The sequence below is a fragment of the Schistocerca piceifrons genome, chromosome X, assembly GCF_021461385.2.
Source record: "Schistocerca piceifrons isolate TAMUIC-IGC-003096 chromosome X, iqSchPice1.1, whole genome shotgun sequence".
Lineage (NCBI taxonomy): Eukaryota > Metazoa > Arthropoda > Insecta > Orthoptera > Acrididae > Schistocerca > Schistocerca piceifrons.
Genome location: NC_060149.1, coordinates 741,869,985 through 741,896,976, shown reverse-complemented (window position 1 = coordinate 741,896,976; position 26,992 = coordinate 741,869,985). Strand labels below are relative to the sequence as shown.

At 39.1% G+C, this 26,992-nt stretch overlaps 1 protein-coding gene across 1 annotated transcript in view; it reads left to right on the top strand.

Moving 5' to 3' along the window:
- Nucleotides 1–26,992, top strand: part of LOC124721176 (HEAT repeat-containing protein 5B) — a 478,541-nt gene that overhangs the window by 404,259 nt on the left and 47,290 nt on the right. The window contains exons 25-31 of the mRNA XM_047246010.1: nt 3,928–4,107; nt 8,128–8,379; nt 9,988–10,169; nt 10,829–11,074; nt 11,334–11,556; nt 18,051–18,293; nt 22,644–22,806. Coding sequence (XP_047101966.1) covers nt 3,928–4,107; nt 8,128–8,379; nt 9,988–10,169; nt 10,829–11,074; nt 11,334–11,556; nt 18,051–18,293; nt 22,644–22,806 — 1,489 coding nt within the window. The remainder of the gene's footprint in view (nt 1–3,927; nt 4,108–8,127; nt 8,380–9,987; nt 10,170–10,828; nt 11,075–11,333; nt 11,557–18,050; nt 18,294–22,643; nt 22,807–26,992) is intronic.

Sequence of the window (26,992 nt, the reverse complement as noted above, 5' to 3'; positions counted from 1 at the left end):
GCAGCAATGCATCCTTCCAGATCAGGAACTAATTGGACTGCTGCATAAAGGAACAAAGAATTTGCATATTAGGTTTTGCAAGTGAAATCCTAATGTCAACTCAGCCCTCCCAAATCTGTCACCCACAAGTGGCGTTACTGACGAGGTTGCTTATGGTGCTGATGAAACTAGAGGCATGATGTAACCACATTTAATTGTTGTGAATAATAATTCAACAGCAACAAACACATCTCCTCAAACATTAGCACTACAAGATTTGAGATTGGAGTCAACTTCTTTAGAAAGAAAAATGTTGCCGGGAAGCCCAAGAAAGGAAGAGTGACAGTTGGAGAGCATCATTGGAAACCTACGAGGAGAGGTGCTGTTTCAACCACTGAAAATACATGTCCCAACCCTCTTTGGCTTTGCTTAATGGCAAAAATACAGGTGGATGGCTCTCTGGCTGGGAAGTGACCATAGCCTGGAGGGGTTGGATACCCTGAACATGTAGCTGATCCTTTGAAAACTGAATTTGCTGCCGGAGCAACTCCTTCTGTTGCCAGTGGTGCTGTTGCTGTTTTCGAATCTGCTGTTGAACTGATGTTGCAGGAGAAGTTGTTGCTGTTGCTGTTCCACAAGGAGCATGAGCCTTATATCCATGGGATGCCACTAACCATTTAGTATATTGCCAGTTTTAGTAATGAAATTGGACTAGACCGGGAATTGCTCGAGAACCAGTAGAAACAGGCTGACCGGCTGAGGGTCTCACAGTGAGCTGCCACAGAGTAAACAGATGAATAACAACAAGAGGAAGACAACTAACAGAGATAGTGTAGAAGATTAACAGGCCCAGTGAGTAATTGAAGAGAAAAAAACCAAAGATGTAGCGAATTCATAACAAAGACAATGATGTGTAGTGAGATCAATACAGTAGTGCAGAGAAATCACGATTGACTGCCGAGCTGCTGTGCAACTGGCTTTTAAGGGCAGCCACAGGTGCTGACAGACTGACAAAGTGGAGTGTTCTCACAGCAGCATTTGCACTACGCCCGCAAATTTAGCAGTACTGTCTAGTGGCTGTCGTTGAGTTCCATACCTTCCAGTGAACTTTCAGACTCACTCTCCCGGGATACCAGAATGGACACTTAAGAATATAGAAGTTTCAACCTTATTTATTATTTCCTCGCCCTGTGTTAAATGTATCATTGGTGTAGTTCCTGTAGGTGTGAGAAACTGAATATGTTGCTTCTTTCTAAAACTGAGAGTGAGGCCATTTGCAGAAAACAAATGAATGATACTTTTAAGAATATTGTTTACTATTTCTTCTGTTGCTATATGTATGCTTGGATTGATTACAATACTTTTGTCATATCTGCCTGTTGTATATTACATGGAAGATTGTTTACATGTATAAGGAACAGCAGCAGGCCTAAGATTGAGACTTGAAGAACCCCAAACATTATTTCTCTCCAGTCAGAATAATTTGCCCTGATTACGTTGCTTGAGTTACTAAGTACAACTTTTTGCATTCTTTTGGTTAGCTATCACATTATCCATTGTTTGGCTCTAGCATGAAGCCCATAAAGCTTCCACTTATTGAGGATAATACTGTTATTCACACAGTCAAATGCCTTAGATCAGTTGCAGAAAATACCGACTGATGCTATTTTATTATTTAATGCCTGTAAAATCTGGTGAATGAACATGTCAATGACATTCTCAGCAGAGCAACCATTCTAAAACCTAAACTGTGATTTGCTGAAGATATCATTGTTGCTAAGGTGAGATGCTGTTCTAGAATACATCAGTTCTCAAAAAATTTTGAAAATGATGTCAGCAGTGAAACAAGGGGTAGTTATTGACATTTCTCGTATCACCTTTCCTGAAGCTGGGTTTGATAATGGCATATTTCAGTCTCTCTGGAAAGGTACCTTGAGTTAATGATGCATCACATATTTCAGATGAGACTGGGCTTATTATGTGGAAACAAACCTTTAGTAATCTATTGGAAACATCATCAAAAACAGAACGAAGTTTTTCGTGACGGCACTTATATATAAAATAATTCTCGGTATTCTTTCCGCATCAGTTCTGGATAAAATCTCGAGTTTTCGGCGATTACCTCCATCGTCATCGTCAGGAGCTGACTGTCTTCACTGCTGCTGTGGTAGCCTCTATATAGCCGAAAGACGGCTTCTGATTGGTCAGCTTATGATTGGTTAGCAATTACGTACTGCTGTCGCAGACGGTGTCACTGTGTGCGCCGGTGGCACCACTGCTTCCGTTTCAACGTAAACCTTGGAAGGAACATCTCTGCTGCTTCTCTGCATCAAGCGCTCATTTCCATGCACAGCTTGGATGGTATCCGCTATCGCGGTTAAAGTTATTTTGGCCCATCCGTATTTCAACAGCCTCCTTAATAACAGAATCCCAGTACGTGGAGGCATGGGACAGAATTTTAGTTTCATCGAACAATATTTTATGTTTGTTCGTGAGGCTGTGCTCCGCAATTGCCGATTTCTCCAATTCTCTATTTTTAATATGGCGTTGGTGTTCCACACAGCGGTTGGAAATGGTACGAATCGTCTGACCTATATAATTGCTTCCACACTCACAGGGTATATTATAAACTCCAGAGACCCTGAGGCCGTGATTGTCCTTAACAGGGCATATCATCTCATAATTTTCTTAAGAGGACAAAAAATCAGTCTTATACCTCGTCTATGCAGGTATCTTCCTATTTTGCTGGAAGTCGCGCCACAAAAAGGAAGAACCGCAATCGGTGTTTCATCCTGTGAGTGTGCAGCATTTTCACATTTCCTTCTTTTGGAGAACGTGCCTTTATATCGTGTGCACCATAATATACCCTGTGAGTGTGGAAGCAATTCTATAAGTTAGACGATTCGTACCTCTTCCGACCGCTGTGCAGAACACCAACACCATATTAAAAATAGAGAACTGGAGAAATTGGTAATTGCGGAGCGCAGCCTCACAAACAAACATAAAATATTGTTCGATGAAACTAAAATTCTGTCCCATGCCTCGACGTTCTGGGATTCTGTTATTAAGGAGGCTGTTGAAATAAGAATGAGCCAAAATAACTTTAACCACGATAGTGGATACCATCTGAGCTGTGCATGGAAATGAGTGCTTGATGCAGAGAAGCAGCAGAGATGTTCCTTCCAAGGTTTACGTTGAAACGGAAGCGGTGGCGCCACCAGCGCACACAGTGACACCGTCTGCGACAACAGTACATAATCGCTAACCAATCATAAGCCGGCCAATCAGAAGCCTTCTTCAGGCTATATAGAGGCTACCGCAGCAGCAGTGAAGACAGTCGGCTCCTGATGATGACGATGGAGGTAATCATCGAAAGCTCGAGATTTTATCCAGAACTGACGTGGCAAGAATACCGAGAATGTTTTATATGTATAATGGAAAAATGTAAATTTCCTTAATTTCAGGAAGAGAAGTTTGTGATAAATTCATGTAATTGAATTTTATGAGAGTTGCTTTTTCAACATATCTCTGTGATTTTTCTCTTGAACTTTCTGTCCCTATATTTCCTACTATATTTCAGAACTTTTTATCAAACATATTTGCAACCTGAGACTCATTGTTTATAGCCCTTCTATTTAATTCAATAATGATGTTATCCTGTTTTGTGGCTTGTTGTTCAGTCTCTTGTTTCCATATAGCCTTCAGTCTGTTGTTGGAGTTACTGATTTGTGACATAATGTGCATGTTCCTTGGTTTTTTAATAACTTTTATCAGTAATCTTGAGTAGTTTTTGTAGTGTGCACCTACTACAGGTTCTGTACTTTGCCTTGGTTGTGCTTCTGTTATTGACTACTCGATAGTTCATTGTGAATAAAACACACAAACAGTACTGTTCTCATTTTAATAAAGCATGTAAATGTAAATATTCTGTGCATTTTATTTCTTTAGGATTGGTGATAACAGAGAGTGGCTTACCAGGTGTGCTGTTCTCCATGTTGGATGCAGAGACTGATGGTCATCTTATCAAAGATATCCATGACTCATTGACAAGCATGCTGCAAGTAATGGCAGCAGAAAATTTGTCACAGTGGCTCTCACTGTGTAAAGATGTCCTTACAGTTGCTACAGGTACATCTAATTATTTGCTTTTAAAATATGACTTATGTGAATAGTTAAAGAATGCAGTGGCCTGTTGGAGAAGTAATTGAAGTAATATTTTGCATCAGCAGTTGTAAAGTAATAGTCAGCTGCTTAGACACCATCAGAAGAAACACTTTTATGTGACAATTCTCATCTCCTGAACACAGGCAAAACATTTTACAGGTATAATTGCTGATAATAAAGTAACATGTTACAGTTGGAGAAGAATTATTAACTGTTAAAAGTGTTTATGATGGTGTAGAGTGTAAATAATTTTTAAATTCTATTGCCAATAAAAGTAAACACCAGGACAAACAGGAGTAAATCTGACACAGTACCAACAAGTATAAAACTGAATGACATTATCATTTGAAAAAGAGACATCTCTTTTAGACCATGTTTAGTCTATGCTATGGCTGTTTCATCAGGTATGATATCATAAGTCAGAGCCCAATTTGAATGAAGAAGTAGAAAAGACTGGAATGTGGCTACAATAAAAAAACTCATTAAATTGCCTTAAGAGACTGGACACCAGGGTATGTAGCAGAAACTCACTCCTGACACTGTTCATTTCACTGCCTCAAACCACCTCCTCTTCTGAAATCTTGTAATGAGTTGAAATTTTAGGAGGGTAACTCATCTGCAGATCTGATTTTGCAGCCGTGATACATACTGAAAAATTAAAAGCAGCAGTGAGGTGGACTCACTGGACACTACCTTGATTGGCTAAACAAACAACAAATGCACAACTGACATTGTTTCTCCCCAAGTAACAGCAGAAAAACACAGCCCTCAGAAGCTTGTTGCCAATTTGTAGCAGGATACCAGTTGTCGGCAACATGAAAATAGTTTGCTATAGGTGTTCCTCACCCCCCACGCCTCTCTTTTAACACCCACTAATGTTACATTAGGGCCAATAAAATCCAGTAAATATGACAGCAGTTCAAATGGCTCTAAGCTCTATGAGACTTAACATCTGAGGTCATCAGTCCTCTACACGTAGAACTACTTAAACCTAAATAACCTAAGGACATCACACACATCCATGCTCAAGGCAGGATTCGAACCTGCAACCGTAGCAGCAGCATGGTTCCACACTGAAGTGCCTAGAACCGCTCGGCCACAGCATGACATCAGTGGTTGGTCTTGTGGCACTGTTAAAAGAGCTGTATATTAAAGCACCCACTTCCCAGTTAATTAATCTTTATCTTGAGAAAGACTGCTGCAAGTCGGCCCGATGCTAGTTTAAAAAGTATTATAAGAATTATACAAGATGATGCAACAGCACACCACAAGGACTTTAGTGAGACTGATGCCAGCTGTTGAAGCCTGCGTATCTTAAACAATTTTAAGTTATGTTCATTTGTTACATAGATAACATGCACAGTTTCTATTTAAGTGAAGTGGAATGAGTTAATTTGTGTATACATGATTTGCTTCACATGATTTGCATCTGTGTATATCAACATGCTGGCCATTTACAGTTTCTTAAGTAGCAAAGTGGGTTATTTTTAATAAGCTTGAACATTTATCACTACTCAAGTTACAAATGAGACACAAATTTACCTTCAAAGTAAGTATCTATGTCTATCATACTACAAATAATAACAGTATTAATGAAATAATCATCTATAAAACGAGAGTTCCAGTTTAGATTTTAAATTTGTTTTGTTACCTCTGACATTTTATGTTACTGGGCCAGTTGCAAAACCTGTTTATTATTTCTGACTGAGAGAGAGCCCCAGTAGTAGTATAATAGCTTCTTTATTTTCCTTCTCAAAACCTGTTGGTCACAATTTATAGTTACAAAGTAATTAACTCCACCTCTTCTGCAGTTCCAACCAAAATACAATTTTGTGGAATTGGCTCCAACTAAGTCCCTGGAGCCAGAACAAACCCTGAAATGACCAACACACGACGAACTGTTTTCCAAAGGAGAAGCCTGATTCTCAACATTACACTGTCTTCACTGATGGCACGTTGACGAGAGCTTAATTGAGGGACTGTGAGCAGTCAGTGCATGAATCGGCTAGATCTTGGTCACAGGAACTGTCCACAGTGTTCCTGGGGTTTCCTTATTCTCCAGCAAGAGATATGCTGCCATCAAGTAACTTGTGACCATATGTAGGTGTGGTCTTGGGATGCAGCCAGTGGCTTCTTGCTGTTGCCTTACAAGGTACCTGGTGATCCATAGCTTTCGGTGCGCCTCCTGGTGGTCTGGGGCTATACTTGAAAATCCTGTGTGACTGCTACAGACCATGTGAGCATAGCTTTCCGCAACTCGCACATTATAGCCATTGTGCGTGTTGTGGCTGGCATCCTTGAGCAGTGTAGCACAAGTGGTATTTTTATTGTTACATGTTCAGCTCATTTATGAACCATTTATAGCTTTAATAATGAAAAAAAATTTTTTCTTCTAGTGTTGTAGTAATGTACATTACTCAAATTGCAATGGATTATTTACAATTAATTTCATAAGCAGGTACATAAAATACCCAAGAAAGATTTGCACTCCTCTTATGGCCTGCGTAGTTTTTTAATTGGATACCTCATTTTCAATAATCTGTTCACCACAGTAACAGAGGTAAAAGTATACCTCCAGTCTCAGTGCAGTCTTGCAGGCAGCACTGTGTGTGCAGTTGTGAACTGGACAGTGCAGCTTGTATACATATGCCACTTAATGGCAAGAAAGTTATATACCACAGCAATGCTACTTGAACATTAAACTGTTATGAGACACTAATCATAGAATATCTGCCTCGTGGTTGTTGCCAATGATCAGTAATACCACTTGGTAACCACTACCAACAAATTGCAGTTCTTTGGTACCCCAAGGAGAGTTCAATGAAACTACATACTTCCTTCTGAGGGCACCTGGAGGACCGTGTTGCCTCAGAAAGTTCACAACAGTCCCCACACAATGAATTTTTCCTCCATTACAACAGCTGTACATACCATATAGCGTAATGGTGTGCAAAAAAATGTGGATAAGGGAAAACTCCTAATGGAACATGAATCAATGTCATTGGGTTCTGTTCACCGCTGACTGGAGGATTTGTCTGATGATCAATGCAGAAGAGTTTTGAGGTAACCAGGTGCCCAATGCACATCTCAGGAGTGCGTCCCAATGGTTCAGCAGAGTCCATTTCTACAGTCAGCATTTTGCCAGTGTAATGAATGAGCAAACTACACCCACCTTGTTAACACCTTCAGTGGAATGAATTGGAAAGACCTGTAGCACATGAAGACAATTGAACATGCTTTGGACAAGTTTCAACTTGCAATGCAATTTTGCAGGTAATCTCTGACACACTTGAAGATGTCAGGAGGTCTGTTGTCAAAGAAAGAGACATGCTTGAGCAGTAACATCTTGATTACATTCTGTCCAGCATGCCAAAGAGGATCTGACCATGTTACAGTGCGTAGTATAGAGCAACATGATGCTGTATGTTACCCAGTATCAGATTTTGATTTCATTGATGTGTTAAGATCTGCACTTTCAAACAGATTGCTTTTATTCTGCTATTTTTTTTATTTGAAAGTGAAGCTCATTTTTTTTATTTTTCCCATAAAAGTTATTCTCATGATATTTGGATGCACAGAACGTTTCTTTGAGCAGGTGAGGTGCAGTTGGAAACACCACATATTATTCACATTGCTCACATTTGTAAATCAATACTTTCTTCCTAAGTGATGAGTCACCCCCAGAAAATTATGCCATAAGGCATCAATTTTATGAAGAACAAACTTAATTATTTGAGAAGCTTAGTAATATGTTTCTCCTAGTGTTCTGTTCTGTTCTGCTTTGTTTTGTAAGAATGAATGCTTCATTAAATACATGCATTTTCTCCTCTCTGTTTTGTGTGTATCTGTTGCAACTACTTCATGAAGCCACCACAATTAGAAAAAAGGGCATACAAGTATTTTGTCAAAAGTTTATTCCATTTGCCCCAAATATGCCATACTGTAATTTCTGAAATGTCACATTTCTTCATTTGCTTTCCATAGAATCAAGTATAGGAGAAGAAGTCATAAACGTGGCTGTGTCAACTGAAGGGGAAGATATTGAAGGGGATGATGACCAACTAAAGTTCCATGCTGAAGATGACCAGGTGACTCATCCTGCTGTTCAACCCCGATGGCCAACTAGAGTTTTTGCTGCAGAATGTGTTCGGAGAATTATCATTGCTTGTGAGGGCAATAAAGCAGCTCATTTTGATCTTGCATTGGCCAAGGAAATGCAGCTTACTAAAAACAGAGGTACTGTGATCATTTAAGTCATGGTGTGTTATAATCATTGTGTGTGTAAATAGTGTTTCTGTTCTTTAAATCTGAATATACTTTTTTCTTGAACATGTCTGGTGTTAACAAAAGCAATATTATATATAATGTTATGAAATAGATGACTATTGACTGCAGATGCATTCCTGAACAGTGTGGCTACATACCCATTAGTGAATTTTGTGCAGTGATGCCGAACTTCACTATAAATGCAAAATCTATGTGAGAAGTAGTACTATATCTTACAGTAGTATATGTCATATTTCATCCAAATCCAACTTTTATTGACATTGACAGCTGTCACTAAAACCCAAGTGTATTGGAATTCGAGTGCTAGAATGCCAAGCTCCCTTTAAAAGCCTTCAGATGATTTTCTATTATTGACTCAACTGCTTGCTTTTCCAGAATAAGCTCAATTCAACAGTTAACATCTCCAGGTGGTTGATCTAATTAAAGATGGCATTACTTGAAATGCCAGGTGTTTGATCACATCATATAACATTGATAAACATGTGCAAAGCATTTGAAAAATGGTGTCTACAGTTCAAGAATGCAGTGTCACAACTGTACCAATTATCTGCAAGTTTCAGAGCTTGTATTATAATCCTGGATGGGGTTGTATGTTCGGATTGTGCTATCATCTGGAATTTTGGTTATTCTATTGTCACATTTGCCTTAGCTGCATACTTTTTTCCTCAGACTTGCCCCCAATAGTCCAAGTAACAGTATTTGATACAAATGTCTGCATTAATTTGAGGGCCCTGTATGGTCATGAACAAAAGTTCATCATATGCTGTACTTCTCTGAATGCTCTTCTACTTGCTTAACACACAAGCCCAATGGACAGTATTTCAGACTGTCGTATTCCACTGGAAGCCTACGTTTTGGCATTGCATATGATGAAGGCATTTGAGATGATGCTCACTCGTAGGCTGAAGAAGGGAAGGGAATTAAGTCAACTGTGTGCTTTTCATAGGGACCATCTTGACGTTTGTCATTGTGATTTAGAGGAAAATCAGAAACCTAACTGGATGGTTGAATTGTGATTTGAACCACCAATCTCCTGAATTTGAGTCCAGTGTCGTAATCACTGGACTATGTCACTTGACCACCAAAAGAAAATTACTTGCTGGCCTAGAAATGGATCAGTAATATGATAGTGTAAAGACCTTGTGGTAACACACTGTAATGTAATTTGCATCTTGTTAATATTTTACTCTATATTGGTGGGAAGCTTAGTGGATTGCCATGAAGACTGTGTGTGTGTGTGTGTGTGTGTGTGTGTGTGTGTGAGAGAGAGAGAGAGAGAGAGAGAGAGAGAGAGAGAGAGAGAGAGAACTTTCTCTAGTTCGTGAAAGGATCGATTCTGAAAGATAGCAAGTTTTCTGTCCTTTTGTGTGTCCTGTTGACAACTCATCGCTTCTTCTATTCGGTGAATGGTCTCCTTTACTCCTAAGTTGTGTATGTTCATTAACTATTTTCATATAACTACATGTGATATTGACAGCCGTTAATCAAGTGTGCTAAGCTGAGCTATTCATCTAAAATAATTCACTTAATGACTTGGAGTGTTAATTTTGGTTCCAGGTGATTACTTGGTGCTACATCTGTCTGACCTTGTGAGAATGGCTTTTATGGCAGCAACCAGTGACTCTGATCCATTGAGACTAGAAGGTCTTAAAACTCTTCAAGAGATTATTGATAAGTTTGCGAAAGTCCCAGAGCCAGAATTTCCTGGCCATCTTCTCCTAGAACAATTTCAAGCGCAGGTAATTTCAGTAGCAGTTCTGCTCACAGCACATAAATTCTTCTGTATTACAGTTCAGCAAGCTCCTATCCTTTTTATATGATTGACAGAAGTAAAAGTTTTTTGTATGTATGTTTCTATTTTAGTACCATCCATTAAGACAACACCAAGGATTATCTTAAAACTGGGATGCAGTTCTTTAGCTATATTTAACTATTGTAGGAATTCACAACTGTGTCTTTTGTATTTCATCAAGGTTAAAATTTAAACTGTTCGTTTTGATAGAAATGGTGTCAAGGTAAGAACTGCAGCTACAGCAGTAAATTATGTGTGAACAAAATATCATAGTTGTAAAGCAGAGTTGAAATAATTTAGGCTGTAAAGAGAGAAATAAATATAAAGATAATGAGAATCAGCAACTGAACAAAGAATGGTTATGAAACTGGATGTGGAGGTACTCTGTAACAGGATACAACATGTAGTGTGTCCACTACTTATTTAGGGAAGATTGTAATGTCAATTTCATTATAAAATTGTGTGTATAGTGTACGCTGCATGCAGCTCTTTTAAAGTTGCATGATAATATTATAGTTGGTTTGGTATTAAACGGAGTTCTGATGACTTTGATGCTGAATGATTATGCAAGTGCAGTAAGTCTTAGATGCCACATATTTGCAACAGGTTGGTGCTGCACTGAGACCAGCATTTGCTCCTGAGACACCATCACATGTAACTGCAGCAGCATGTGAAGTGTGCAGCGCATGGATAGGCAGTGGCGTCGCAAGAGACCTCAATGATCTTCGCCGCGTTCATCAGCTTCTTGTTTCAAGCTTGACCAAGCTACACCAGGACTCTGGAACAGCACAGCTGTACAATGAAAGCCTTGCAACTCTTGAGCGTCTCTCCATCCTCAAAGCATGGGCAGAAGTAAGAGCAGCATAATTCATCAATATGTAGTTGTCACTTTTTCTCAGTAACCAACTTTTAGTAGAATCCTCACTGGGACTGTAGAACAACAGAGAATTGTACGTACAAATCCTTGGGTAGAAATTTATAGTAATTATTATCTATTGTCTCTTTACTGTTCCAATTGAACAGATTTTCTTTTGTCATTGCTGGCTGTAATGAAGTAAGTAGTTTTGGTGGTATCTGATCCAAGTACTTATTGCGCATTTCTTCGTTATAGGTTTATATAGTTGCCATGGTTGGGGATAACTCAGCACCAGAGAAAATGGATGCAAGTTTTGCTTCATCTGACACGATGCATGAAAGCAGAAGTGAGGATGACTTTGGTGAATTTGAATTTCGTGGAGAAAGTCTTCTTACACTTGTACAACCAGAATTAATCAGTTTGTCACATTACTGGCTTGCAGCTCTCAGAGACCATGCATTACTCTCACTTCCCTCAGGTAAATAGAATAAATGTAGGACCTATATGGCATATTAAAATACTAATGGGAAGTAGAAGTGGTTTTAATTTTTAGGTACAAACATAAGTTATTTGTAGGCAACAAATAATCATGTGCTGTATACACTAAAAACAGAAACTTGAACAGTGCTGATAACAACATGAAACGGCTAAACTTGGATCATGAGCTTTAAAATTTATAGGTCCTTTCATTGAAGTCTAAGAAAAAGTTACAACAATCCCCTTCTCTTCTTAGCTGAATGAAATCCTAAATATTTGTCTTTACCATGGTCCCAAGCTTCAGGTCTTCACCATGTGCACGATTCCAATAGACAGTGCTAACTATAAGATTGTCAGCAAGGAAACTACTAATCAAGGGACCTAAGTCAACTCTGCTTTACTATAACAATGTAATATTTTTCAATAAGAATTGGCAGCCTTGGTGTAGAAAACTGATTGATTACATGCAGATAAAATTAGGGGCATTCAAATGAAACTTGGTCACTAGTGTAAAGTAATGGTAATGATTTTATCAACTCAGAAATGATACACAGTACACAAACTCAACAATAGTTGCCAAAACTGTTGGCACATTTCTCCCATTGTGACACTAGCCAGTCGGTTCCATCCTTGAAGAAGCAAGTAGGCTGCTGTCAGATCCAGGCCTGGATCCAGTCACACACTTCATTATCCATTGTGAATCAATGTCCACGAATAGTTTGTTTTAGAGATCCAAACACATGAAAGTCACACAATGAAAGGTCATGACTGTACGGTATACGTTCCAGCAGTTTCCCACCAAAATTGCTGCAATGTCGTCTTCACCACATTGGCCGTGTGTGGCGGCCATTATCATGTAGGAGGATAATGCCATTGGGCAACATACCTCAGTGTTTTGACTTCATGGCTCGTCTAAGGTTCTGTAAAGTGGCGTGATAACACTGGGCATTGATGGTGGTTTCCCATTCAAGGAACTTGACAAGCAGTGGGCCCTTGTGGTCAAAAAAGGAGGACATCATGACCTTACCATAACTGGTGCGCACGGCCTTTGATTTCTTTGGAGGTGGTGAAATTGCATGTTTCCACTGCTTACTCTGATGCTTTCTTTCCAGTTCAAAATGGTGACACCATGTTTCGTCACCTGTGACAATACGTGACAGAAAGCCGTGTTCCTCCTCATGATAACGTTGTAGATGACTCAAAGACAGTGCCATTTGATCATTGCACTGTTCGGTGATCAGTTGGTGGGGTACCCACTGTGCACAGAAAGTTCAAATGTTGATGCATTATGGTGTGGGCAGTCCCCACAGTAATACCCAATAACCAGTGGATCTCATCCACAGTGATTCTGTGGTTGTCCAAGACTAAAACATTCACTTTCGCAACCATTTCTGATGTGATGACACAATAAGCCTGTCCAGGACGAGCATCGTCTTCCAGTAACTTGCGCCCCTCAAGAAATCGTTTGCACGATTTCACAACACTTGAACGACTCAGACTGTACTAACTATACACTGCCTCTGTCTGTTGATACATTTCACAGCCTCCAACTCCTTCCGCCACCAAAAATCGAGTCACTCTTTGTTGCTCCTGCTTATTCGCCTGCATGTTCGGTAGTGGACGATAACTTGTGTGACCACCTTGTCTTCGGTGTGAAACCACACTGGCACTATGCAAGATCAAATGGTGCGCATGTGTCAGTCTCTCTACCAATAGATGGCGCCATGTTACGTGGCAGTTACATGGTGCCATCTTACGTGTAAGGCAAAGGTAGACGCACTGACCAGGTTTCATTTGAATGAACCTCGTATTATGACACAATAACTGCACTGAAAACATGAAATGCTAAAACTGTCTGTTTAACTGCGGGCTGGTTCTGTGTCAGTGATTACCTGTTTCATCCTCACAGTCATTTTCATTGACTCATCTTCATCTACAGCTAATAAGATCTATCTTTTGTTGCTGCTGCCCACCAGAGAAACTTGTTACATAATTTTCAGACTATTACTAGAAAAGTTAATGTGACTCCACAGGAAAGCCTCCAACTTTGGACAGTCCAAAGGTTTGTTCCAAAACTCCAGAAAACAATTCCCATATATTGAGAGCGTAGCTGAGAGCCACTCCATGTTGGATTCGGCGAAATTCCCTCACATCCTCCTATAGTTGCTGACAAGAGAGGTTAGAGGAAGAATGAGGCAGTCATGAAAAATCTCATTCCCAGTGATGCTCTGGGAATACAGTAACTGTTACAGTTTCTTGCACCACAATTAATGCACATATTACTGTGTTCTCTGGATTTAAACCCCGACAGAATAATTACTCATCTTATCTTTCTGGGAAAGTTATGACTGTGATTGTTTCTGACAGTTCAGAGCTTAATAAAATCTATCTTCAGTCACAATGTTTTCATACTAGTGCACTTCAAACCCTGAGGGTTTATCTTCATGTGCTGGTTACAGTCATAACATACTCTTTTATTATTGTTTGGTAACTGCTGTGCATGTAACAAAATTTTCTTAAGTTACTATGTTTTTTCATATCTATTGAAACAAACTTTAAAAATATTTTAATGTACTGCTAAAAGTACACTTACTGCATGTATTCACAGCAGCACCTGAAGAAGAACCCACAAGGTTTGAAATACATTGTTCATTAATAAAAAATAAAGAAAAATGATTTGTTCAGCACTGATACTTATTCCTTAGACAATCAGTCTGGATTGTTGGGAGTCAATATGTTATGCATCCCTCTGTATTTAGGTTAGATTAGGTTAGTACTGGTTCCATTGATCATGAATACGACACTTCGTAATGATGTGGAACGTGTCAGGTTAATAAAAGGTGTCTATAGAAGATATTACATTACACAAAATATTTCACGACACTTAATATTTAATTTTTTTGTGGGGATTGGGGAAATTACCCACTTACTATATCCAAAAATTCATCTAATGAGTAGAAGGAGTTGCCATTAAGAAATTCTTTTAATTTCCTTTCAAATGCTATATGGCTATTAGGTAAGTGATCAAAGACTTTTGTGGCAGCATAATTTACCCCCTTCTGAACCAAAGTTAGATTTAACCTTGAGTAGTGAAGATAATCCTTTCTCCTAGTGTTGTAGCCATGTACACTGCTATTACTTTTGAATTCGTTTGGATTGTTAATAACAAATTTCATAAGTGAATATATATATTGTGAGGCTAGAGTGACGCTCCCTAGCTCTTTAAATAAGTGTCTGCAGGATGATCTTGTATGAGCTCCAGCAATTATTCTGATTACACGCTTTTGTGCTATGAACACTCTTTTACTTAGTGATGAGTTACCCCAAAATATTATGCCATGTGAAAGCAGAGAATGAGGATAGGCGTGGTAAGCTAATTTACTGAGATGTATATCACCAAAATTTGCAATGACTCTAATAGCATAAGTAGCTGAACTCAAACGTTTCAGCAGATCTTCAGTGTGTTTTTTCCAGTTCAACCCCTCATCAATGTATACACCTAGAAATTTTGAAAGTTCTACCTTAGCTAGAGATTTCTGATCAAAGTCTATATTTATTAATGGTGTCATTCCGTTTACTGTGTGGAACTGTGTATACAGTGTTTTGTCAAAGTTTAATGAGAGCCCATTTGCAGAGAACCACTTAATGGTTTTCTGAAAAATGTCGTTTACAGTTTCACCAGTTAATTCTTGTCTGTTGGGTGTGATAGCTATACTTGTATCATCGGCAAAAAGTACCAGCTTTGCATCTTCGTGAATATAGAATGGCAAGTCATTAATATATATTAAGAACAGCAGAGGACCCAAGACCAAACCCTTGTGGCACCCCTTTCTTGATTGTTCCCCAGTTTGAGAAATCACCAGTTTTTTGCATATTATGTGAACTGCTTATTTCAACTTTCTGCACTCTTCCAGTTAGGTATGATTTAAACTATTTGAGCGCTGTCCCATTCATACCACAGTACCTGAGCTTATCTAGAAGTATTCCATGATTTACACAATCAAAAGCCTTTGAGAGATCACAGAAAATCCCAATGGGTGACTTCCGGTTACTCAGAGCATTTAATATTTCATTAGTGAAAGTGTATATAGCATTTTCCATTGAAAAACCTTTCTGGAAACCAAACTGACATTTTGTTAAAACTTTATTTTTACAAAGGTGTGAAGCTACTCTACAGTACATTACTTTTTTAAGAATTTTGGATAAGGCAGTCAGAAGAGAGATTGGACGGTAGTTGTTGACATCAGACGTATCCCCTTTCTTATGCAGTGGTTTAACAATGGCATACTTCAGTCTATCTGGGAAAATACCCTGCTTCAGGGAGCTATTACATATGTGGCTAAGAATCCCACTTATCTCTTGGGAACAAGCTTTTATTATCCTGCTGGAAATGCCATCAATTCCATGTGAGCTTTTATTCTTGAGAGAGTTTATTATCTTCCTAATTTCAGATGGAGAGGTGGGTGGAATTTCAATTGTATCAAATTGTGTGGGTAAGGCCTCTTCCATTACCTGCCATGCTTCTTCTAATGAACATTTAAATCCTATTTTCTCTACAGCATTTAAAAAATGATCATTCAAAATGTGTTCGACTTCCATTTGCTTTGGTGGTAGTGCCATCATTCTGTACTCTTGGTTGCCCTGTCTCCCTTGTAATAATATTCCAAATTGTTTTGATTTTGTCAACAGTTTTGCTCAGACTCGAGGAGTGATGTGACTACATGAAACTGTTACGAATAATAGTTTGAAAACAATGAACATATCTACTTGTGAACATGAGTGTGACAGGATTTGAGAGTGCAGCCACCTACTTTAGTAAGAAAAACATCTCCTGGTAAGCTCAAGAAGGAAGAGTGACCATTGGAGAGCGTAATTTTTAGATACACGAAGAATGGTGAAGTACTGTTCCAGCTGCTGCAAGTACATCTCCCAATCTTGTTTGACATTGCTAACTGGTGGAAATGTGAGTGGATGGCTGTCCACTGCCTGTACGGGAAGAGTACCTTGTGCCTACAATTGATCCTTCAAAAGCTGAATTTGCTGCTGCTGCTGTTGTTGAAACTGCTGTTGCTGTTGTTGAAACTGCTGTTGGAACTGCAGTTGCAATTGTTGCTGCAGGAGCAGCTGTTGCTATTTCACAAGCTGCATGAGCTTTGTGTCCATGGGTAACTACTAACCTTTTACTAACCTTTATAGTGACCATAATCTAACAAGCCCAGAAACAACTTGAAAACCTGCAGAAACTCGCTCACAGATCAAGGTAATGGGATATGAGTCGCTGAAAATAAACAGGGTGGGGACAACAACAGGAAGACAGTCAACAGAGATGGTGCAGTGGAATAACAAATCCATTGAGTAATCCAAATGTGAAAACCTAAGGTGTAGCAAATACTATGACCGAGACAATGATGTGTAGCGACAACGATACTAGATCTCAATGAAATCACAACTGAAGAGTGAGCTGCTGCACTGTGATGTTTAATGAGCAGCTGCATGCACTGATATGCTGGTAAGGTGGGCATGTGTCCTGCAACCAGCACTGCAGCAGCAGATGTACAGTGCTGTCTGGTGACTGTCATTGAGCTCCATCCTTTACAGAGGTCACTCAGATTCACCAGGTGTGGATACCACAATTTCAGTAGAAATAAATTTGACTCATGAATACTTGCACAATTACATCTGACTTGTCCTCCAGGGCTAATTCAATAGCACACAGTTTGTTGTATCCATATGCAGAACTTTGCCTAATTTTTGTTCTAGAACTTTACTATCTATCTTGAGTTTTAACCTGTCACTTGTATCTCATGTTTATGGTTATCAGATCTTTTTCTGATTGTCCAGCAAAGTCTTTTTGCACCACTCCATTCTGTACAACTTATATTTATTTTGGTTACTACCTTAGCTCCCCTTCCCCATGCACTAACAAATTCATTGGTTCAGAACATAACAGTTGTCTCATTTATTTCTTTTTCAGGGTGTATGTTACGTTTTTAAACATTAGTGGCCATTCATTGTCTTCAGTCACCTTCTTTTTATGGTACTGATGGTTCTACCTCATCTTTTGCAGATGGTATTATTTTGTTGCACACTGCAAAAGATGATGTCAAGGCAGGTTTTTAATCATCAAGGAAAGGATTACAATTGTCCTCAATTATTCCTTTTGGATGCAGGCATTAACGTAACATTAAAGTTTTTGTCATGTGTACATGAAGGTGCAATATTATTAATTTAAAGCCTGTATGGAAGTTTGTGGGACCTATTATTGAATTTATTTCTTGTAATTGATTGATGAATTTTTGCCCCATCTGTTTGGTGAGGTATCTGCATATTTCCAGTGTAAAAAACATTAGATGGTGTAGAATGTGACTGAGATTTACTAACTTCTTGTTCTTCCAAGCTAATACAAATTGAGTGCACATGCTGCATCAGAGTGTGGATAGTGGAAATAATACTGGACATAATACGTATATGTTTCATACATCTTTTCTCTTCCAGAATTTGCAAGCCAGTTACCTCATGATGGTGGTGCATTCTATACTACAGACACCATGGAGTCATCTAGACCATATTACTTAACTTCATGGCCTCCAATTCTTCATGCAGCAGCTTTATGGCTAAATGCAAGTGGATTTGAAGATAATAGCCAATCTCCAAAGAAGTCCTCAGAATGCCAAGAAAGCATTGTTAAAAAGAAAAGTATTTGTGAATCTGGCCATGATCGCTTCTACCTTTTGTTTGGTGAGTCTTTCTGAGTTGATTTCAGTTAAAGAAAGTTCCAAGTGTAAAGAAAAGATAAAAAATTATGATAAATTATGTCACATCTTTACAGTATATGCATAGAGCATGATTTTTTCCACCATGGACAAACTCTAGGGATTGATCGATGAGAAGGTACAGAACAAAATAGGTATAATGAATTTATGTCTGGAAACACGTGGTTTCCATGCTACAGACCATTTATTCAAACATACAGTGTTACAGAGACTGCGGTCTATTACATGCTGCACCATGCAGCCACAGTTACAGCATGGTGGTTCTGTTCCTCATACGTCTTGCCATAGTGCCCTCTCTTGCCATAGTAATTGGTAATGTTGTGTCCAATTCACTTCTCTTGCTGACTCACACCTTATAGTGGATGTGATACAGCATTATACTTAATGGTTCCGTATTCAAAGGGCAAATGGCAACGGACAACGTGTAATGAGGTTGTATCAAGAGACCTATTCCCGCCGACAACAACCACAGTGTTCAATATTTGCAACAGTGTTTTGCCGTTTGCCTGAGACAGGGTTGTTTCAAGAAGTAGGAAGTCATTAAGGATGTACCCGAAATGTCTGGACACTAGATGTGGAGGAAAATGTGATTAACACTGTGGAAAGCAACTGCCGTGTCAGTACTAGGGACTTGGTCCGCCAGCACTGTGGCGAGCATCCTCCATGACAATTGTTACTACCCTTGTCACATACAGCATGTGGAGGGCTTACTAGTGACAGACTTTCCACATCGGGAGCAGTTTTGTCACTGGTTTCTTCACCAGGCAATCACGATTCTGGGATTTATGTCATCCATCCTATTCCCAGATGAGGCTACCTTCACACCTTTATGTGGAGTGGTATCTTCAGCTTTCATAACAGTCATCTGTGGGATAGTATTCAGTACCCCAATGGTATGGTGACAGAAAATCATTAGCATCGGTGCAGCTGGAATGTGTGGGTTGGGGTAGTTGTCGACCTATTTTGGGACCAGTCTTCCTTCCATGTCACCTAACAGGCTGGGAGCTATTGGCATTTCTTGCGGGTAACTTTGCCTCTCCTGTTGGAAGAAGTACCATTGATGATACAAAGGGTTATGTGGCTACTACATGGGGTGCTCCAGCCCAATTTGCCATTAATGTCTGGACGCATCTCAATTGTATCTTCCCTGGTCAGTGGATTGGACGAGGGTGTCCAGTTGCGTGGCCTCCTCATTCACTGGATCTCAACCTGTGTGATTTCTGGGTAGGGGTCATCTCAAAAGTATCATGTTTGCAGAGCCCATTTCATGTGTGGGACACTGTAGCAGCATATTCATGCCACCTTTGACACTGTTGGAATGTAACCAGGCCGATGTGAACATGTGAGAGAGAATGTGCCATGGCATGAGCACACATGCGTTGAGGCACATGGAAATAATTTTTAACACATACGGTAACTGTGGATGCATGGTACAGCGCATATTAGAGTGCAGTCTCTGTAACAGTGTATGACTGCATAAATGGTCTCTATCATGGAAACCATGCATTTCTGGACATAAGTTCATTAGACATTTTTTGTTCCATATCCTCTCATTGATCAATCCCTTGAGTTTCTACATGGTAGAAAAAATCACCCTGTATTGCTTCATCATGCCTCAGGGTAATAAATATTCTGTGACTCTAAAGCTTATTATTTTATCTTTATTTGAGAAATATGATTGTAAAATGACTCTTTACAGAACATCATATTTTCATGAAGCTGCCTCAAAATCTATTGTGTAATCTAACTTGCTAAATTTCTCGGAATGTTCTGTCAAGAATAAAGATGAAAAAAGTCATTCAAAAATAGCAATATCATAGAAGTCTATATCCCATTTACATTCATTACAATAAGAGACATCAGTGCTTGGTGACTGAAAAGGATTACAACAGTCTGCAGCAAGTGGGTGATATTATTTGTAGAAAAGCCTCATAACACCACTGGCAGGTATTCTGCAAGCTGTAATACAGTTTTATTTGTGCACCAGTCTTGTGGAATTTGCCACAGGACACTCACCTTATGCACATATCAGTCTGTGGCAGTGTAATCTAACTTGCTGCATTTCAACAGTCCTGCTGTTGTCAGAATCCACCAGTTGCTCATAATTTTTTCCATATTATTGTGAGTGTGAAATAAGAAATATTGTAGCAGCCAAATAGGCAATGTTGCCAGGTGCCAGTTCTGACTTTTTGCATGTCATCATGAACAGTCACTTGACCAATGATATCCTTCACTCATGACATACATTCCAAGTGCATCACATTTGTCCTGTCAAATATTAACATATACTGACATAAAATTATGGGAGGAAGATGGAGGAGGAGGAGGAGGAGATAAGTGTTTAACATCTCGTTGCTAATGAGGTCATTAGAGACAGAGTGCAAACTCGGATTAGGGAAGGATGGAAAAGGGAGTCAGTTATGTCCTTTCAAGGGAACCATCCTGGCATTTGCCTTAAATGATTTAAGGAAATCATGGAAAACCTAAATGAGGGTGGCCAGACGCGGATTTGAACCATTGCCCTCCCAAATGTGAGTCCAGTGCACTAAACACCGTGTTACCTCACTCAGTGAGGAAGCTGAAGAAAGAAAGAAAGACAGAAGAACGAATGAAAAAGATTGAGAGCGTCAAGGTTTTGACATGGAGCTCTAAATTTTTTTCATAAAGATCCACAACATGAAATTACAAGCAATGACCATCTTGTTTGAGTTAACAGAGAAATATCATTCTTCAACAAAACTTTTCTGGGTATGTGACAGCATTATTATGTTGACATCATGTTGGCCATTGTTGCTACCGGTGTATCTATTGCTGTGGTATAGTTATTATGGGGCCAGTGTCACCTCAATTTTTGTGTGCTGATACTTCATTCTGCTCATATTATCTATTGTTAACAACATGATAGACAATGATTCTGGCAGAGGTTGGTTGCAGTGAGGTTTTATTATAGCTGACAGTGACCATAGAAGAGTATAATCACAAACTACATTTTGTTGTCTGTGACCTACTATTGCGTAAGTTAGTTTATGCCATCAGTGGGAATGTTCTCAATTGATTTCCTTTGTATCTAACTAACAGAAAACTGAAATCATTCTCCACTACCTCAAAAGAGACAATGATACTGCAGATGAAAAATAAGCAACATGATAGCAAGGTTGGGGTGCAATAGGGAGTGTCAAACATGCAAAATTGGTTAGATCACTGCAGCAGAAATGTACAATTGTGAAACTTTCATAACTACTGTCCGTGAAGTATGCTGTTGTGTGTAGCATCGTTTTTCAATGAGTTTCATACAGAAATAAAAAATGAAAGCATAAAATGAAAAGATTGTTGTAGCACTGGTAGTAATCCTATTACGACACTATCGTGTTACCTGCTTGAAAGCATCCTAGTGCCTTTCAGCATGATTTACTGTACATGCTAGTTAGTTTCATGTTTAATGGATCATTTGTATGATTAATCATAATGATGTGAAAAGAGTCATTTTACATTCCTAGTACACATTTATATGTAAATATGGCTACACGCTGACCATTTACAAGGTTTGTTTTCTTAAAAATATTTCAGACATAAGAAATACCTGCCCACCACCTTTTACACATTACAATAATCACATTCTTCCGTGGAATAGGAGGAGCTTTCATAGATAAACTTTTTCAGTTTATTTTCAAAGTTTACATTGTTGTCTGTAAGACCCTTTTCGTGCTTAAGATAACCCTAATGTGGAGAAATGAATGCCATTTTTTCTTCTGGTATTGTAATTATGTACATCATTGTTCCTTTTGAACTGCAGTGGATTTTTATAACAAACTTAGAGGGGGAGTAAATATACTGTGAAGCAGTAGTCACAATACCCAACTTCCTAAACACATGTGTACAAAAAGTTAACGTGCAATGTGTTTTCCTTTCAAATGGACAATTAATGCTGGTGTAATTAAGCCTGAAATTGTTTGATGCTACATAGAGAGAACTTCCTCTAAATTTATTACTGTAATGCTGTCAGTTTGATATAATTTCACATATGAACACTATTAATCCACTGTTATGTATTGGATAATTTTATGACTGTAGGTCTGTGATCCAAATGGTCCATATGATCACCAGATTGCACTGATGACCTAGCTGCTTTGCACCCAAAACAACAGTAATAATTAATCATCCATATTAATCATGGTTCCATAGAGCAAAAAGTGTGAACATACACACCACTATGTTTAATGTGTCATATTTTTTTTATTGCTGCATGATAATAATATCCTCAAAAAGGAAAAAATAAGATAAATAAAAAAAATTACATAATTAATATTGTTTACAGGTATCTGTATGGAAGCTCTTTGCAGTCCTCGTTCAGTAGAACCATTGGAAAGCATTAGTACATGTTTACAAGCCTTGTACACTCTTTTAGATTCAGTCTGGTCTCGTCAAGTACTTACAAGTGATGAAAAGCTTCCAATTGAACTTTGCAATGTGCTTCATAGGTAAGTTGCCCCCATGACATTTAAGGTAGTATTAAGAACTAAATATTATATAGTACTCTGAGCTGTTCAGTTCAAATGCCAGCTGTGCGCAAGTTGTGTGAACTGAAATTGTGCCTCTGCCCATTGAAGCAGATGCGTTTCCCCCATGAACAGTAAGCACAGTACATGAAAAGCAATAGATGACTTAACCTGTATTTCAGCAGGTGGACTAATTGTGGTGGTGGTAGTAGTGTCAGTGTGGGATGAGTAGAGGGTGAAGAAGGTGGTGAGCAGGAAGAGGGATTAGGGCTGGGTGGCTAGCGACTCATAGGGAGGAAGCCAGTTTGCAGCTAGCAATGTGAGAGGGAGGTAGGTGTATGGGTTATGCATGTAATGAATGATTTTAGGGGCCAGTGGGGAGCAGCACACACTGAAGGCAAAGTGGGGACATGAATTGGGAGTGAGTGACAGGATGGAGAAAGGGAAAACTGTTGGGTAGAGGATGTGGGGACAGTGGGTTACCAGAGAAACTCCCATCTGCATACTGAATGATTAACAAACTAAGATTGGAAGCTCCAGGGTGGAATATCAATAACATACGGAAAAGGATAGGTTGCTATTCACTGTAAAAATGAGATGTTGAGTTGCAGAAAGGCACAACAAAATCACTGTTACACATTCAGCTTTCAGCCAATGCCTACTTCAGAAGAGAAAACACACAGACATCCATTCATACAAGCAAGCACACCTCATGCACACGTAACTGCCATCTCTGGCAGCTCAGACCAGAATGAAGAACGCTTTGGCTGAAAGCTAAATATGTAACAGTCTTTTCGTTGTGCCTGTCTGTAGCTTAACATGTCACTTCTACAGTGTGTAGAAATCTATGGTTTTCCTTATATTGTTAATAAACTAACAGGTTATTTAAGTAACCATACACATTTTTGGTCACAGAAAAGTTGGGGCTACAAAACTATGACACTGACTTTCAGCAATAATGTTTTTTAAGATTGGGCCATTCTGAAACATGAACATTTTAAATACGATTAACTTTTGAAATATTATGTACTCAGAAAAAGTGAGATGTTTGTTGAAAAGAGGAGAATGAGGGCTTTTTAATGAGCTATATTAATTTTCAAACAACTTTCAGCATCATTGAATTTTTACAGTCACATGGTTTGCAGATATAGTACACCACATGGTTTGCAGATATAGTACACCATGAACTTTTTAATTAAATATTGCTTGAAAAAGAAACAAGTTATTTCTTGTAGCTATTATGAATGTACTATTAACAAAGAAGGATAAGAAAAGTAAAAATAATAATATTGGCATCAAGAGTGGTATAACAACAAGTGGGATAGTCTGACCTTGCTCTGTTATAGAGGGGGTGGTTAAAATATGTGTTCAGTGGCTGATGCACACCTGGAGAAAAGCATAGGATGAAGTTTGTGAAGGTGAGTTGGAAGAAATGTAGAATATGAATCCAGTATTTGGTAAGAAGCAAGTTGATGAGCACATTTGGAGGGGGTGGGAATTAGAAACCCTTAAAACATTCAACAGTCTACAGATATTATAAATCAGTAGAAGAAAATGGGAAAATGTGAATGAGAAAGTAAAGGAAGCTGTAGTCACAAAGTATGGATGATTTCAACAGTTTTAGTGAATGTCACCCTTGGTTTCATGTGCATTGTATATCCTGCTCACTTCCACACCCGAAACACTGAAAGACCTCTCTTAAATCCCTAAGAAATTCTGGCCATGTATAAAGGCTGTCTGAGGCACCAGAGGTAGTATCCTGAGACTAGGTGACAGAGAACCCAATACTGGGAGTAGAAATGAAAGAAAACAGAGATGCTGAACTCTGTTTTAGATTATATTTTACAAAGGAAGATCCTGGAGTACTGCACCAATTTAATTCTCACACTACTTCAGTGATGATTGTTATTGGTATTAGTGGCATTGAGGAACAGCTGAAATCACTAAAAGTGAACAGATCTCCAGGGCCTCATGAAATGCCTGTCAGATTCTATACAGAATTTGCAGCTGAGTTAGTCCCTCTCTTAACCATATTATTCCAGAGATCCTTCAGACAAGAAACTGCGCCCAGTGGTCAGAAGAAAGCATGAGTTACAACAATCTACTAGAAGGGCAGCAGAAGTGACACACGACACAACTGTCAAATATAATTGACATCCATCTGTTGTAGAATCTTAGAACATTTCTGAGCTCAAGTGCAGTGAGGTAGCTTGAACAGAATGACCACTTCCGCATCATCCAGCATGCACTCCAAAAACCACAGTCATGTGAAACCTAGCTCATGCTTTCCTCGCCTAGCATTCTGAAAACCATGGATCAAGGCATTCATTACACATTATTTCTTGACTTCCAAAAATCTTTCAACTCAGTACCACACAGTGCTTATTAACAAAATTATGATTATTTAGGTATCAAACAAAATTTATGGTTGGACTGAGGTTTCTTGATAAGGAGGACGGAGTGTCATCAAACTATGTAGACTTAGCTTTGGGTGTGCGCCAGTGAAGTGTATTGGGACCTGTTCATGTTGTATGTTGATGACCTGGCAGACAGTATCAATAGTAAACTCAGACTTTTTGCCAAAGATCCAGTTATGTATACTGTAGTACTCTCTGGAAAAAGCTGCCCAAATATTGTCAGAGCTTGATAAGATTTCAAAATGATGCAAAGATTGGCAACTTGCTTTAAATGTTCAGAAATGTAAAATTATGCACTTCACAAAACACAGAAAAATAGTATCCTACAACCACAATATCAATGCAGCATCACTGGAATTGGTCAGCTTGTAAAAATACCTGGGTGTTGCAACTTGTCAGGATATGAAACAGAATGATCATATTGACTTAACTGTAGGTAAAGCAGGTGGCAGACTTTGGTTAATGGTTAGGGTACTGGAAAATGCATTCCATCTACAAAGGAAATTGCTTACAAAAACTTTCTTGATCTGTCTTAGGATATTGCTCAAGTGTGTGGGACTCGTACCAAATAGGGGATGTTGAACATATAAAAATAAGGGTAGTATAGTGATTGCAGGTTTGTTCAACTCATGGTAGAGTGCAATGGGTGTTTCAAGAACTAGTATTAAGTGAGGAATGTAGAACTACATTCCAGCCTGTTGTGTATCGCTCCCGTAGGCACTGCAAAGACATGATTAGGCTAATTACATCTCGCACACAGGAATCTAAGCTGTCGTTCTACCCACTTTCCATAGACAAATGGAATGGTATGTAAAGAAACCCTGACATTTACAAAGGGAAATACCAACTGCCATGCACTTCAGTGGTCTGCAGAGTATATAAGTAGATGCAGATGAAAATGTCAACATCTACACAATACAAAGTTGACTAGCATAACTGCTATTATGTGGGTCTGGCAACTGCATGTATCCCAGCTATGTTTAGGTGCAGGTATAAAAGTTAATGCAGTTAAACATGAAGGACTGTTGGATCCTGTAGTCTATAAAGCCTGCATCATGTTCAGATATGAGGCTAGCACAGGGTTATTCCTCTCTTGATTGTTATGTGATTTTTCTTCTCTGGTTCTTCTATTCATTTTCATTTAAATTCATTTTTTTAATTTATTTCTGCCCCCCCACCCTCTCTCTCTCTCTCTCTCTCTCTCTCTCTCTCTCTCTCTCTCTCTCTCTCGTTGAGAATAGTGTTAAAGGAAAGTTCACTCCAGAGAATAAAAAAAATTTATCAGACAGAATTTCTGGCAAGTACATACTGTTCCTGCCCTGGTGTGCCCTACCTGGTCTGCAGTGTTTCGTTGAGTGGTTTACAGGCTATTGATCAGTACTACCCATGCCATCCTGTGATAGCAACTATCCAGGAGTCGGTTTATGCCCTCCAATGATCCGGTCATTCAGTGGTCTTTGTATAGACCCCAGGGCATGTTGGAATTCCGGGAAATGAGTTCGTTGACAGGATGGCCAAACAGGCCACTCGTAAGCCGCTTCTGGAGATTGGTATACCCAAAGCTGACTTCCAATCGGTTTTATGCCCCAAAGTTTTCAGGATTTGGGATGCTGAATGGCGCATCTTAGTTATGCCCAATAAACTCCGTGCTTCAAGGAGAGCACACATGAGTGGAAGTCTTCTCTGTGGGTTTCTCGCAGGGACTCTGTGGTCCTCTGCCGCCTTCGCATTGGCCACACTTGGCTGACGCA